Source organism: Oncorhynchus tshawytscha, unplaced genomic scaffold (genome assembly GCF_018296145.1).
Source record: "Oncorhynchus tshawytscha isolate Ot180627B unplaced genomic scaffold, Otsh_v2.0 Un_scaffold_1341_pilon_pilon, whole genome shotgun sequence".
NCBI classification, from domain to species: Eukaryota; Metazoa; Chordata; class Actinopteri; order Salmoniformes; family Salmonidae; genus Oncorhynchus; species Oncorhynchus tshawytscha.
The window spans coordinates 622,932-638,677 of NW_024609828.1; the positions used below are offsets into that span (position 1 = coordinate 622,932).

General features: G+C 42.4%; 3 protein-coding genes across 5 annotated transcripts; 1 reads left to right on the plus strand and 2 right to left on the minus strand.

The window, feature by feature from the left end:
• Positions 1 to 306: 306 nt before the first annotated feature.
• On the minus strand, positions 307 to 1,876 carry fahd1 (fumarylacetoacetate hydrolase domain containing 1). Its single transcript, XM_024407502.2, has one exon. It carries the CDS (start codon positions 1,593 to 1,595, stop codon positions 939 to 941), a length of 657 nt encoding a protein of 218 aa, XP_024263270.1. The 5' UTR covers positions 1,596 to 1,876; the 3' UTR covers positions 307 to 938.
• Positions 1,877 to 1,962: 86 nt separating this feature from the next.
• On the plus strand, positions 1,963 to 7,632 carry hagh (hydroxyacylglutathione hydrolase). 2 transcript variants are annotated; one of them, XM_042319190.1, is made up of 9 exons: positions 1,963 to 2,120; positions 2,835 to 3,025; positions 3,124 to 3,188; positions 3,340 to 3,457; positions 3,549 to 3,657; positions 5,436 to 5,539; positions 5,769 to 5,870; positions 6,388 to 6,467; positions 6,696 to 7,632. In XM_042319190.1, the coding sequence occupies exons 1-9, from the start codon at positions 2,048 to 2,050 to the stop codon at positions 6,793 to 6,795; spliced, it is 942 nt and encodes a 313-aa protein (XP_042175124.1). In that variant the 5' UTR covers positions 1,963 to 2,047; the 3' UTR covers positions 6,796 to 7,632. The 2 variants fall into 2 exon arrangements, with proteins under 2 accessions (XP_042175124.1, XP_042175126.1); XM_042319192.1 differs by lacking the exon at positions 1,963 to 2,120 and adding an exon at positions 2,441 to 2,677.
• Positions 7,633 to 9,259: 1,627 nt separating this feature from the next.
• On the minus strand, positions 9,260 to 15,680 carry narfl (nuclear prelamin A recognition factor-like). 2 transcript variants are annotated; one of them, XM_042319223.1, is made up of 11 exons: positions 15,561 to 15,680; positions 14,794 to 14,889; positions 14,322 to 14,465; positions 14,043 to 14,172; positions 13,787 to 13,921; positions 12,750 to 12,868; positions 11,013 to 11,142; positions 10,818 to 10,890; positions 10,532 to 10,669; positions 10,045 to 10,202; positions 9,260 to 9,712 (listed from the first exon to the last, which is right to left on the minus strand). In XM_042319223.1, exons 1-11 carry the CDS (start codon positions 15,624 to 15,626, stop codon positions 9,471 to 9,473), a joined length of 1,431 nt encoding a protein of 476 aa, XP_042175157.1. In that variant the 5' UTR covers positions 15,627 to 15,680; the 3' UTR covers positions 9,260 to 9,470. The 2 variants fall into 2 exon arrangements, with proteins under 2 accessions (XP_042175157.1, XP_024263271.2); XM_024407503.2 differs by having other exon boundaries at positions 14,043 to 14,175.
• Between the last annotated feature and the right edge of the window lie 66 nt (positions 15,681 to 15,746).

The window sequence follows — 15,746 nt, forward strand, 5'->3', positions numbered from 1 at the left end:
AAAAGATAGAGATTCAAGTGGAGATGGAGGGTGACAAGGAGTTACCTCAGGCCAGAAGTCTGATACTCTGATCACTTCCAAAAAACACAGGTGTAATATGCTGTCTCATAAAGCCAGTGGATGAAGACAGTCTCCTCTCCACTGTTATAATGGGATAACATGCAGCAGGCCCACAACACAACTAGAGCAAAAACCTCCCTAAACTCCCTCAATAAGTCACGTCTCAAACATCACTCATCGGTGACACTGTAGTGGAGACTCAATTTCATCTGTGAAATGTTGGAGATGATAAAAGTCACGCCAATATAAATTAACAGGCTGTAAATGTTTAATGTGACTACTTCTTCAGGCTGATTTGGCTTTGAAGAGGATTGGATCTGTAAGAGAAAAATCCCCAGATTTTTTCCCCTATTCATAGTAGAGTAGACAGGAGTTCAAAATGCCATGGGCAATGTTCCTCACAAACAGGAGAAAAAGACAAGATTTTTAAGGTGAACATTCTAACTGTGATCACAGTGATGTGCTGTGGCAGAGGCTGTTGACTAGAGCAGAAAACAACAATTGGTCAGGATAAGATTAAGATCAGCACCTGGTCCACTTGTTGAGCATCTGATTTAGTGAAATCTACTGGACCGGAAATTCAAAACAAGACTTCAAGTTTTGTATCTATCATATTTCCCATTGTAAAATCAATACATTTTTTTAGTCTAATAGGCTACATTGTAATTCTGTATTAGAATCTTTGAGTAAGCACTGCCCTCTGCTGGTTTCAGAACTGCAACAATGTACTTGATCAGTGTGGCCATTCTGCATGAAATAGGCCTGCCTAATGACTCCAGTGAAATTCCATACATTTCATCCAGCTCTCTGCTCTGATTAAAAGCAAATTACAGAAATGTACCATAAAACACAGATTTTAAGAGTTTGCTAATGATCTGTCAAAGTCTGCCAACTTTAAATGTCATGCTGACAACATCATCTATGCCAGCATGTAATTCATCGTGCACCTGCACAGCGGATACACCCTTGGGAGTCCCTGTGAGAATCAGATCCCCCTCTTCTAGGGTGATGATCTCACTGATGTAGCTGATGAGAAAGGGAATGGAGAAAATCATCTGAGAGGTGCAGCCATTCTGGCGCATCTGGCCGTTCACATTGAGCCATATCTTCACGTTTCCCGGGTCGGGTATACGCTCTTTGGGGATGAATTCACTGACGGGACAAGATGTGTTGAACGCTTTGGCCAGAGTCCACGGAAGACCTTTAGACTTGCAGTCATCCTGGACGTCCCGAGCTGTCATATCCAAACACAGGGCGTACCCTGCGACGTGTTGCATCGCGGAGGATTGGGGGATAGTGGTGCCTCCTTTCCCGATGACCACCCCCAACTCGATTTCATGGTGTACACTGTTGGAGTATTTGGGAATGAGGATAGGTGAGCCCTCTGTCAGATATGCAGATGGAGTCTTCAGGAACAACACGGGCTCTGTTGGGACGATGTTATTCAGCTCCTTTGCATGGTCGGCGTAGTTCCTCCCAACACAGATGATCTTCTTTCCCCACTCCCAAAATCGAGATATATTCCGTGAAGTCATTGTAAAGAAATCTTGTCAAGTCTACAGCTGCTCCGAAGCAGTTCTTACCATCAAAACGACCTTTGCCCGCTGCAGCTTCCTTGAACAAACCCGTCAAACGTACGGTATCCCAGAGTGGACAAAAAAGGTGACGTGTTACATAATAAAAGTTCATTAAAAAATATGAGATATTTCGATACGAAGGAAATGCATTATATAAATATTACAATGAAGCTAAATCAGTGCATGTATATTACAAACTCAAACCTGATTACAAATATGACCTCGTAAGGTCCCGTGGATTCGCTTTCTCCAGCCTATCAGCTGATATTCACGAGTTACTCCCCTCGCATTCGATTGGCGTATCTGTGGAGGTCAACGTTAAAGAAGGCGGAACTCTTCTTTAAACCAAAAGTGTTTGGTTCCTGTACATGCGATTGCGATATTAGCAAACAGCTACAGTGTTGCTGGCTATGTTTTACAGGTCACTGGTAGCGAGTGCCTGCACTCTTGGCGTTCTTGGAGCCGCTGCAACGTATAAAATTGGTATGTTTCGCTCACATCCCGATCTTTCAGGTTCTTTACACAGCTACATAACAACCCTGAAAGTTTCTAAACGAGCTGTCACTGATGGCACGCCAACGTAAGGTTAGCTAGCTTTCATATTTGTAATTTACACAGCATATTCAAATGCTAGCTAGCTACTGTCAAAGCAGCCGTATATCTTTGAAGCAGCTGTCCCGGGCTAGCTAACTGGTGTTGATTAGCGCTTAGCAAGCCCCTGATGCTATTACATCATCCCCTTCCTAGTCTGGCATTTCCTCTTACAATTCTCTCACACACAGACTGATCTGAAGGCTTAGCTACTATGCATAGAATTTGGCAGCAATCGAAATATTTGCAAACCATTGGATTCCAGTTATTTTAATGTATTATTCTGATCTTACTCCATAGTACTTTGGTTTTGTGTTCTCTGGCTTACTTGTTTACTTTCATGTGAATGACAGCTTGAATAAATTGACAGCAAGCTCTCTCTGACAGGGTTACAATAGCTAAACTTTACTTGGCTGTTCTCCAAGAACCACGTAGCCCTTGTGTGCATTGTAAGCACGTTTACCGTCTGTTTACCCTGTATGTGAACTGTATTTTTCCACGAAAATGGATTGGTTAATATTATGTCAACTATTTATATTTTTACGATGACAAATTGGTTAGTGAGTTCTGTTATGTCTAATGTGATGAATTGTAAATATTGTGTAGCCCCTGCGCACGTCCAAGCAGCCCTTCTACACAAGGAAGCTCCTGATATCCCGATAAGGAAGTCTTTACTGGTGGAGGAGAGCGACATGAAGGTAGAACTGCTGCCAGCCCTCACTGACAACTACATGTACCTTCTCATTGATGAGGAGTCAAAGGAAGCTGCCATCATAGACCCAGTTGAACCAGTGAAGGTATGAAATGAAATATAGCCTGCTGTAGGTTTGTTTTGATGGATCAACAGTAGGATATTATGTATATACATTTTATAATCATTTGATTGTCTCTTCAGGTTGTAGAAGCTATCAGAAAGCACGGTGTGAGACTTACAACAGTTCTGACCACCCATCACCATTGGTAAGTCCAGATGTCAATCATTGTTTTGAATATCACTCAGTGCAAATGACTCAGCGAAATTACCATTGTGAGCAGTCCAATAACACTGAGATTAGATATACCGGCATTATAGGATTTCCATGTACCATGCGTTGTCTCCTTCTCTCTACAGGGACCATGCGGGAGGCAATGAGAAGATGGTGAGGCTGGTGCCTGGTCTCACTGTGTACGGAGGAGATGATCGCGTGGATGCCCTCACTAAGAAAGTCAAACACTCCAACACGTTCAAAGTAAGGCCGTATACCTGAGTAACTACCAGCAGAATAACCTAAGTAATAACCATAACAGACCTAAAACAAAACACCTGTATTTCATTGCCAGGTTGGTTCACTTACAGTCAAGTGTTTGTTTACGCCATGCCACACCACTGGCCACATTTGCTACCTTGTGACCAAAGACAACAGCACTGAGCCTCCAGCTGTCTTCACAGGTAAGCTACTGGTATCTTTCCAATTTGACTGTATCACCTACTGTAATAGAGAGCAATAATAATGGCATGTTGGCTAAATCCCATGGGAAAATAAAAGGGGTTTTGGATAAAAGCCGAAAATAAGAACTGTGGTAAACACAGGCTTAGGAAATCTTATACGTTTTGTTCTATGAGATAATATATGTCAGCTAATGTCCCTTTGTGCATTTTGAAGCATTTAGTAATCAAAACGGCACATAAAGAATTCATAATTCAATAAGGTCAAGTTAACTGACTGATATTCTCATAGAACAAAACGTATAAGCTCTCCTGAGCCTGTGTTAACCTCAGACCTTATTTTCGGCATTTATCCTAAAACCCCATTCTTTCCAAATTGGTTCGTTCAGCCATTCCTGAGGTACACTACATGACCAAAAGTGTGTGGACACCTGCTCGTCGAACATCTAATTTCAAAATCATGGGCGTTAATATGGAGTTGGTTTCCCTTTTGCTGCTATAATAGCCTCCAGTCTTCTGGGAAGGCTTTCCACTAGATGTTGGAACATTGTTGCGGGGACTTGCTTCCATTCAGCCATGACGTGAGGTCGGGAACTGATGTTGGGCGACGAGGCCGGCGTTCCAATTCATCCCAAAGGTGTTCGATGGGGTTGAAGTCACGGCTCTGCAGGCCAGTCAAGGTCTTTGACACCGGTCTCGACAAACCATTTCTGTATGGACCTCTTTGTGCACGGGGCATTGTCATGCTGGAACAGGAAAGGGCCTTTCCCAAACTGTTGCTACAAAGTTGGAAGCATTTAATTGTCTAGAATGTTATTGTATGCTGTAGTGTTACGATTTCCCTTCACTGAAACTAAGGGGCTTATCCTGAACCATGAGAAACAGCCCCACACCATTATTTATCTTCCACCAAACTTTACAGTTGACACTATGCATTGGGGCAGGTAGCGTTCTCCTGTTATCCGCCAAACCCAGATTTGCCCGTCGGACTGCCAGATGGTGAAGCGTGATTCATCACTCCAGAGAACCCGTTTCCACGGCTCCAGAGTCTAATGGCGACGAGCTTTACACCACTCCAGCCAATGCTTAGCATTGCGCATGGTGATCTTAGGCTTGTGTGTGGCTGTTAGGCCATGGAAACCAATTCATGAAGCGCCTGACAAACGGTTCTTGTGTTGACGTTGCTTCCAGAGGCAGTTAAGAACTTCGTAGTGAGTGTTATAGATGATTTTTATGTGCTACTCTGTGGTCCCGTTCTGTGAGCTTGTGTGGTCTACCTACCACTTCACGGCTGAGCCGTTGTTGCTTCTGGATGTTTCCACTTCACAATAACAGCACATACAGTTGACTGGGGCAGCACTATCAAGGCAGAAATGTGACAAACTGACTTGTTGGAAAGGTGGCACCCTGTGACGGTGCCACGCTGAATGTCACTGAGCTCTTCAGTAAGTCCATTCTACTGCCAATGTTTGTGTATGGAGATTGCATGGCGGTGTGCTCTTTTTTTTATACACGTCAGCAATGGGTGTGGCTGAAATAGCCGAATACACACATTTGGAGGGATATATATATAAAATTCTTCTTTTTAATCTACGAGAACTCTATTGAAGTCTGGATGGACCCGTCGTAATGCAGTTCCAGTCATAGGGGACATCAATCTCTTAAACAGTTCTGATCATTAAACATGAGTTACCTAAGTAAACCTACAGTAGTTATCTATGTAGTATTAAATCAGCAGATTTTCATGGCAGCCCTTTGACCCTTGTAATCTTCCTGTTTAGGGGACACACTGTTTGTTGCTGGCTGTGGGAAGTTTTTTGAGGGTACAGCTGAACAGATGTACAGGGCATTGATAGACGTGCTGGGACGTCTGCCCCCTGAAACAGTAAATATACCTCTATCACACTGTGTTAAATTAACTTCTACATATGATAACTTTCTTTACATGTAATGACAGCTACTGGATTAACACTATTCAGTGTCTGTCTTTTATAGGTTAGAAACGGTCAGTTATTATTACATTATATGTGACCAAGCACGTGTGCTGACAACCTCTGTCGTGTTAACACGACAGTCATGCAGCAGATGGGAACAATAGTGTGTTTGTGTTCCAGCGTGTTTACTGTGGTCATGAGTACACCATCAACAATCTGAAGTTCGCTCGACATGTGGAGCCCGACAACGAGGTCATCAAGAAAAAACTAGCATGGGCAAAGGTATATCTTGATACATTTAGTTAAAGGCCCAGTGCAGTCAAACACATGATTTCCCTGGGTTTTATATACATTTCCTCACTGAGGTTGGAATAATACTGTGAAATTGTAAAACATTATGATTAATGCCCTTAGTGTAAGAGCTGCTTTTAAAAGATTGTCTGCTGTTTTTGGTAGGATGGAGTTTTGGCCTTCCATGGTGAAATCACCATGCGGTTAATTAGTTAATAGACCAATAAGAAAGGGTTCCAAACCTCTCTGCCAATAACAAATGTTCAGTTTTCCCCTCCCACTCAGACCACTCCAAGACAGTCATAGCTAAATATTTAGAAATTTCCCTTTTGCTAAGAAGCTATTTTGACCATTGTTTTCAATTAAAATCACATTAATTTATTGAATTGTTACCCAGAAATTATATTGAGATTAACAGATGCATTGGACATTTTGTGTGAACACATGGCCATGGTGATCTTTAATGTAATCAAGAAAATGTATAATCTGCATTTTATTAAATCCGTAGGAGAAAGTCAGTAATGGAGAACCAACCATCCCCTCCACTGTGGCTGAAGAATTCAAATTCAACCCCTTTATGAGAGTGAAGTAAGTACAACTAATGATTGACATTTTTATAAAGCACTTGCTCAGGTGGGCACAAGCAGCACTGATCTCTTATACGAGCATCAGACAATCCACAAGTGCCCTCTTGAGCTTTGTGTCATAGAGGAATGCGGGGAAGACGAGGGAGAGGATTTTTAGCATGGAAATTGCCAATGCTCACTCTGTATGTAGTGAAATAATTGAAGTGACATTCTTTCCTTTCTATTCCAGAGAGAAGTCTGTGCAAGAGCATGCTGGGCAGAATGACCCTGTTGAAACCATGAGGAGTCTCCGTAAGGAGAAAGATGGCTTCCGGGTCCCCAAGGACTGACTGCAGAATGGAGTCTAGTGAAATCCGTTCCACTACATGCGTACCAGTGCACTGGACTTGTTACTAACAACTATGGCAAAATATTTCCTACCTGTTTCATTCACTACATAAAATACTGTATTTACTCAATTTCAACATTCTGTACATTAGCTTGTAGACCTAATGCAAGCATCAAGCAAAACATTGTAGTCTCGTCACGGGGAAGACTAGAGATTAGAGATTTACAGAATACAATTTGATATGTATTGCAGAAGATTGATTCAAGAATCTTGACTTGAATTAAGTTTTAATTTAGCTTTTAATCAGGTTTGATTACTGAAATGTACAGTTTGATGTAGAGTGAATACAGTATTGATATTCTGTCATGTGAAAAATAATATTTTAATAAACCAACAATTCTTATCTGCTGAAACAAAACGAAACTATAAAGAGCAGGGTGAAGCTTGAATAAGTAGATTGTCTTAATTGTCAATGTTTGTAAATTAATTTAGACTTTTTGTCTCTGTATAAAGGTTTCTTATCAAGTGTTTTACTTTAATATGGTATATTCACTCAAGACAATATTTCGGAGGAGTGGGGTATAGTCCCTTTAGAGAAGCCAGGGCTACCTTAGTGTGATTGCTGGACATATAGAAAATCAAGACTGAAGCGCTTCTTAACATCTCTCATACTATAGAAAATAAGACAACTTATGCTCTTTGTTAATCAAAAGCTCCATATATATACATACATATCAGTCTTTTTTGAGTGCCAATGTGAAGTTCGTGATGCATAGGTTTTATTAAAAGCTCCATTGTCTCCTTCACAGAAAAAGCAATAAAGCAGATTGTTTCTATTGTTGGCCTAACAATTAATTTCATATGTGAGAGATTCATATCCCTAATGACTATTACCCGCTTGCAGAATTCTTAGGGTAAAACGGTGATGTTTGCTTGACATTCTGTATTAACATTTCACCACATATCTGTAACAAAAGAGCTGCTAAAAATGTAGTTTAATATATAAGCAATATATTTTGACATTGCTAATATTACTTAGTCCATATTAAATGGTTGAACCTAGCTGCTTAACTGACAGAGCATACCGTATGAAGGTATGTGCCTCTTGTTCTCACCATGCCATACAAAGGAAGAAAACACTGAAAACATGAATGTAAATATTGAAAGTGTATGCTTATTTCTACAGCTCAAACTGTTCCTTAGTATCGTGTCAGTATGTATATCAATGACTGCTGGTACATGGTGAATAACGTACTTGAAAGTTACACTAACATTTTAATATGCAAAATATGTATCATAGATTTATTATCAATAAGGCAGAAATGATATACATTTAAACTAAAATATTTCTTTAGAATTCCATTAGAAAACATTTCAAGAGTCCAAATACTTTTCAGTGCATACAAGAGAAATAACAGAATTTGCTGTTGTATTCATAATTAGTGCACACTTAAATGTAGTCATAATTGTCCAACCATACCAGTGGTCTGGTATGAATTAGCTTGTGCGTATATAATCTATAGCCTGAATGTATACAGGCTTTATGTCGGTATAAATAAATGACAGATCTAGAAGAAAAATAAACTCACACCTATTTAGGCAAGGTGCTGGCTAGCGTGCTGGCTAGGTGCTGGCTAGCGGAGTAGAAAACTTGAAAATAAAAGAGCCGCACACTCTAGGAGCTCAGATGCAAAAATTGAATTACCAACGTTTCTACAACCAAGCTGTCTTTATCAAATGTTTGCATCTGAGCTCCTAGAGTCTCTTTTATTTTCAAATAAATAAATGACAGGCCACCACAGTAATTAAGCACTTGGCGATAATGCTCCATTTGATCTGACAGACAGTCCTTTAAGCACAGACAGAAGGATAGATGAGAGGGGTGGATAGACAGAGAAAAGAAATGAGGAGTCCTTAAAAGCAGAGAGAGACCAGAGAGAGAGGAGAGAGACCAGAGAGAGAGGAGAGAGACCAGAGAGAGAGGAGAGAGACCAGAGAGAGAGGAGAGAGACCAGAGAGAGAGAGGAGAGAGACCAGAGAGAGAGAGGAGAGAGACCAGAGAGAGAGAGGAGAGAGACCAGAGAGAGAGAGAGAGAGAGACCAGAGAGAGAGGAGAGAGACCAGAGAGAGAGAGGAGAGAGACCATAGAGAGAGAGAGAGACCAGAGAGAGACCATAGAGAGAGGAGAGAGACCAGAGAGAGACCAGAGAGAGAGGAGAGAGACCAGAGAGAGACCAGAGAGAGAGGAGAGAGACCAGAGAGAGAGGAGAGAGACCAGAGAGAGAGGAGAGAGACCAGAGAGAGAGGAGAGAGACCAGAAAGAGACGGTGAAGGAAAGTGCTACATTCAGTCATCCAGTACAGATGGAGCCTAAACATTAATCCAAGGTCAAGTTGTGTGATTTCACTCAAATGGTTCAAATAACCCTAGAATAGGGATGCATCTCAATAGACTAAATGTATGTGCATCATTCTTTATTTCTACTGATATTAAACAACTAAGACAGGTGACAGAAAATACCCAACAAGAACCGGCCATGTTGCTTCCACCTAACCTGTGTTAAACTCAATGGAGATGAAACAGAGAGGGCTACTTTAGACACTTGAGATGCACCCTGACACTTCAGCACAGACCATTCACTTACATAAACCCTTCAACATCCTTTCACCCTCTTCTTCACCATTTGACAAGGAGTCCGTTGGTGGCCTTGTCCACTGCATGGTACTGTGTGTGCAGCAGCTCCCTGGCTCTCTCCTCTCCTACACTCTGTAGCCAGGACTGGTAAAGCTCTGCCACGTGCTGGTCCTCCTCTGGCACTAGAGGGCGCTCCTCCTTGTACAGATCCTCCACCTGCTGCAGCAACTCCTTGTTGTTCTGCTCTGGTAAGGGCTTCACCTGGCCTCCTCCATTCAGACAACCTGTATACACACACAGTGAGGAAACACAACACACAACTGGTTTTACAAGTTCACTTTGACTTGAACCAAAAAAATGCCATTACAAACAGGAACCATTCCCCAGCGGAATTCACGCAGTGTGCTTTCTAACACTAGCTGCTGCCTGTGGTAGCTTCTGTGCAGATGTAGAATAGAGACTTCAACCATAGCAGTAAATAAATCAATGGACAAGACATAATTCAATTCCACCCACTTGAATGTGGGATGAAAAAAAACATGCATTTGTATATAGTATCTTGTGTTTATATTAAACGCAAATGTAAACCAACAAACAAAGCCTCCTCTTTCCTCACCTGACGGACAGGCCATGACCTCTACGAAGTGGTAGGGTGACTTTCCCCTCTTGAGTTTCTGCACCAGGTTCTGGATGTTGCGGAAACCGTAGGTTGCGGCGAAACGCAGCACGACCACACCGTCCCTTTCCAGGGTCACCTCCTGGAAGTCCTTGTTCCTAAAGGGGACAGGTTAATCAGGGTTGTGTTCATTAGGCACCAAATGCAAGAAATCAGACTGAAACAGGGAAGGACAACTTGGATTTGTCCAATCAGAAACGCTGTTTCTTAAACATGCTCTAATCTCAGGGTTATTCTTCTCAACAAATCTATACATCCATGGCTGATAGGAAGCAGACAGACTTCCGTGCACATCTCATGGAAATGAAGAGAGACTGAGTATTTTGCCTGCACTATTTCACAGTTGACACAACTAAGTGAAAGCTAACCAATTAGCAGAGGTGAGCTCCTAACAGGGCTTTAATACTGCAGGGCCAAACTGACTTACTTGAGTGTCTTGTAGGTGAGCTCCTTCACCTCCTCTCCAAACAGCTGTCTGGCAGCGTGTGTGAACACGTGATGGAGGTATCCTCCTGAACCGCTCCCTGCATGGCCCAGCAACTCATCACCACACACACTGCTGAACCTGCAGGGACACAAGTGCATGCACACATCAGCAAGTGTAGAGTTCTTCTGACGCACGCTGCACACACACACACACACACCTTCTGGAGTTCTCCTGACACACAAGTATGTATTAATTTATACGTAAAAGATGAGGTTCAAACCCTTACATTGTATCTAATGGGGCTGGCTCCACATCGCTGAGCAACACTTTCTCTTCCTCTAGCATCTTCAGAACTTCTCCTGTCATGAAATAAACAGAAACAGACATCAGAAAATGTACATTTAAAAATGTGATTCAAAACAGAAAACCCACACAGACACTTTGAATACTATCTGCCATAGTGGTTTAATGTCCTCCCTACCTGAAGTGATGACACAGTCCACCTCTCTGGTGTCAGCCTCCTCCAGGTAGAAGTCAGGCCTGGAGGCCTCCAGTTTCTTATCATAGCAGGGCATCACAGTCACATGGTAGATCTGCTGTGGGTTCAGGCCCTGCAACAACACACACCTGTCAGTCATATCCTTTACAAGATCTCATCCTACTATACAGACATGATAGAATCATCATCCAAAATTAACACAAATTCTTATCATCTATTAAACGTTACTCTACATCTCTGATCTAGATCACCTGACTCCATTTAGTCTATTCCAAAACTAACATCTAGATATTTAACCCTGCAGTCTTCATCGCTGAATGTCAGACTCCCGAATCATCAGCTGGCGGAATTATTGGGGGGCTTCCGGTTCAGAACAATTATATTGCAGGTCAGAAGCTTTTTAAATCAAGAAAACACTTCTTTTTTTTTTTACAAACCCAGGAGCTTGTCGTTTTGCATTATGTGAATTCCATTCTGTGAGTGGTGAGGCAGAGATAGAAGGCTACCAGCAGGGAACTGTCCATTATTTGTGTTGTGCTGAAACATTTTTATTTGTCCATATGTGGAGCTTATGTTCCCTTCCCCCACGTAAGAATACATTGCCAAGTTTACTTCCCCTGGCTAGCCTATCTCATGCGAAAATGGCTAAAGTAACAGGACAAATAAAGAAAAGTTATGATGGAGGAATACACAATCGTGGAAACAGGTGCTGCGCGAGTCATTATGGACACGGTCAACAACTCGGTAGATGGATGCACAGCCTGCAAAAAGTGCAAGCAGGTATTTGTTTATGATAATTCAGTGAATTATTGTGTTAATTCAGGCAAAGTGCAGCCTAGTAAATAAGTTATTCTGGGAATAAGTACTTTAGTGACTTGTCAATATTTTTTAAACCTCCCGCTTTGGGCTGGATGTGTCAATGTGTAGTTTATATACGCATAATCTATGAGCAGAATTACTGTCTTACCTCAATTAACCACAAAATCCCTAGTTTAAAAGCGACTGTTTTCTGTAAACTGTGGTGTGCCATTTTCCCTAACTTCCCCCACATGGGCCAGCCCCCTAGCAATTCAAGTTCCAGCCCATCGCTATTTGAGAGACAACTAGCAAGAATCACACACAGCAGAGCAAGAGAGAGAGCAATGACGTGGAGCACATATCTGCAAATATGTGATGTAGTACACCATTACCGGGGACCACTTTTAGCTCGTGGATGCTACTTTCAGAACTACTGGCTAGAAAGTATACAATAGTACCAGGGAATCCCTTTAAGTTTCAATTCAATTATTTGATTATCTAAACAATATTGAATGTAAAGGTCTTGTTTCGTTATGTCGGCTACAGGCTTTCATGAGGTAAGAAGGTTAATTGGAAGGCTCCTTTTTACAAAGCGATTTGAGTTGTCAATGTGACGCATTGCATAGTGAAGAAAAAATATATATGGTTCTTAATTCATGTTGAATAGACATGCAGACAAATTCATTCATGCAGGGAAGAAGAATATTAGCCTACTACACAGGAGTCACAAACACTAAATAAATAGATGTTATTTGGCGGGTTGACGGATCAACTCGCGGAAGAATTTTATGAGGCTTGGTAGGATTGTACAGAAAGATCTCTCTTGATGTCGGGTAGGCTCAGAATTTATGTGGCTGGGGTGGGTGCGGCTCCAAAAAACAGACCTATGCAGGACTCTAGTGTCAATGAGCCCCGACCAACCTGCTGGCCAGCGAAGAAGCCCTTCACCAGAGAGCCCATCATCTGCTGTGGGGAGCGGGTGGAGCTGACGTAGGGCAGGATGAACTCTCCATGGGTTTTCTCTGCATAGCAGATCCAACCTGAAGACAACACAAGCCTGTATTATTACAGGGCCCGAAGACAACACAAGCCTGTATTATTACAGGGCCCGAAGACAACACAAGCCTGTATTATTACAGGGCCCGAAGACAACACAAGCCTGTATTATTACAGGGCCCGAAGACAACACAAGCCTGTATTATTACAGGGCCCGAAGACAACACAAGCCTGTATTATTACAGGGCCCGAAGACAACACAAGCCTGTATTATTACAGGGCCCGAAGACAACACAAGCCTGTATTATTACAGGGCCCGAAGACAACGCAAGCCTGTATTATTACAGGGCCCGAAGACAACGCAAGCCTGTATTATTACAGGGCCCGAAGACAACGCAAGCCTGTATTATTACAGGGCCCGAAGACAACGCAAGCCTGTATTATTACAGGGCCCGAAAGACAACGCAAGCCTGTATTATTACAGGGCCCGAAGACAACGCAAGCCTGTATTATTACAGGGCCCGAAGACAACACAAGCCTGTATTATTACAGGACCTGAAGACAACACAAGCCTGTATTATTACAGGACCTGAAGACAACACAAGCCTGTATTATTAATGAACCTGAAGACAAGCCTGTATTATTACTGGACCTGGAAGAGACCAGGGCCTGTATTTATAAAGTGTCTCAGAGTAGGAGATGATCTGTCCCCCCTCTTATTCCCTCTTCTGGCCGTGACCCCACTCTCCTAGGGTGTCTCAGAGGGAGCTGGGATATGCAAAAAACACATTTCAAATTAAAACACACTTGTACATGTGTGAAACAGGACAAATATAAGTACCCACCACTTCTAATCTGATGAACTTTGTGAAATTGGGCCCTGGTTTCTGAAGTTCTATTGGAAGGATTCTGACCTGGAGATAATCAGGGGCTAGTTAAGGTGTTGAGGTACAGCTGGTTACCTGGGCAGGCAGAGGCCAGCATGGGCAGGGCCTGCTTGTCTTGCTCCTTCCGATGGAACCGCTCCACAAACTCTCTCTGACTCTCCAACAGGCTGAAGGTCCTGCTGAAGCTGGTGTCAAACACGTGGTGAACCCCTGAAACACAACAGTCAGTATATTTTATCTAAATATAATGTATCTCACTAATGTGTCAGATAAACCGATGTCCTATATTACACAGATACACAAAGGTTTATCTTTTAACCTTCGTACTCACCCAGACCCTTGAAGAAGGCGGTGAGCCTCCTGCCTGCCTCACTGCTGCTCAGGCCGTAGCGTGCTGCCAGGGAGGCTCTGGACTGTGGGGACACAGACACCACCACCACCTTCTGCTCTGCTACACCTGCCTGCTGGGGAGATGAAGGGAGACTAGTTACACACAGAGGAGACAGATACAGACACCATCATCATCCCTAAACACGCTGGGTTGAGTATGACTGGTGGGTCCTGTTTGTGGGTCTTCAGATGGATGCCAACACACACACACACACACTACCTTGTTGTTGTGTAGCACCCTGTAAATCTCTTCATGACTCTGCTGTGTGATAAGGACACTCTCAGCTGAGGTGATGCAGCCACTGCAGGCCAGGCAGTCATTCAGAGTGATCTTAGCTTTCTCCAGCTTCTGCTTTCCACCATCCTGGAGACACAAAGAACAAGTTGGAGTAATATTGTACTGTAGGTTAACAGTGAGAAAGAAAATGTTTGTCTCAAAAAGTAGCATCTGCTACTTAAATGAATTTGAGAAAGTACTTGACAAAACAAATCCCATAAGGCAGCCATATTGCTTTTACCGATCCTGTGTCTTCAGAACAAGTTCAGGTGAAGGAGAGATGAGAAGAGCAACAAGAACGTTTTGAGATTCACCCTCAGTGAAGTAGGCTCATGCCAGTTGACATGTTAGTCAATGTAACATCATCACAGCTCCAGCTGTGGTCACTATGCGGGAAACATTGAAGCATATGCACCTGTTTAACCTGGAAATAGCTCCCATCATCTTCTATTTGAATTTTAGCCACAGATCTGCCTTGCTTCTTCTCCACCTTGACTGGTTTCACACATTCCTAAGAAAGGACAAGGGGAGCAAGTAGCAATCAGTTTAGGGGGGAAAGTACAATCACAAACAATACTAGCTAGCTTAGTCACATCGTGCTTACAGTACAAGAACCAATTAAATTAAAGTAAAAGGAACTAATGGTGTGTCTGATGACAGATAAAAGTGGACATCTTTGGCTAAGTTGTTCAACCTAGGAAGTTAACGTTAGCTAGTCAAATGAGTCACATGTCATTTCGATGACCTAGCGAGAGCGCAAACCAACTAGGTAGTAGAGGAGGCTGGAAGGAAACAACATCTTTGAATCCATTCTAATGATCTCATTCCAGTCATTGCAATGAGCCAGTCCTCCTAAAGCTCCCCCACCAGCATCCGCTACGAGTTAACTAGGTTAAAAAAAGAACAAAAGCGGGTTCAATTGAAAACCACCATTGCTTCAATCAATTCACACAGCAATGCCAATAACGCAATATACGCTTTTGGAGTTGGACAGATCATACTCTATTTGACAGCTAGCCAGTACTTTAGAGGTTAGCTAACTACAGTAGCTAGCTAGCTAACTAGCTACTGAGAGTGGCGACCAGTGAGTCGTTAACATTAAAATAACCACATTATACCTATGCTAAAATTATGTAAAACGTGTTTAATAACATGATTGTTGTATGGTTAAGTGTTATTTACCTGGGAAGGAGTGATAAAATCATCTAGATCTGTCAACTGCAAAACACCGCTAAATTGGGACACCATGTTTAGTGCTGCTGTAAAGCAGTTTGTGTTTACTTTGAGTGTCGTAAAGATGTTTCGTCAGAGAATGTGCTTCTCTCATACCAACCAGATTTGATACTTGGTATTTTTAAACAGTACCCA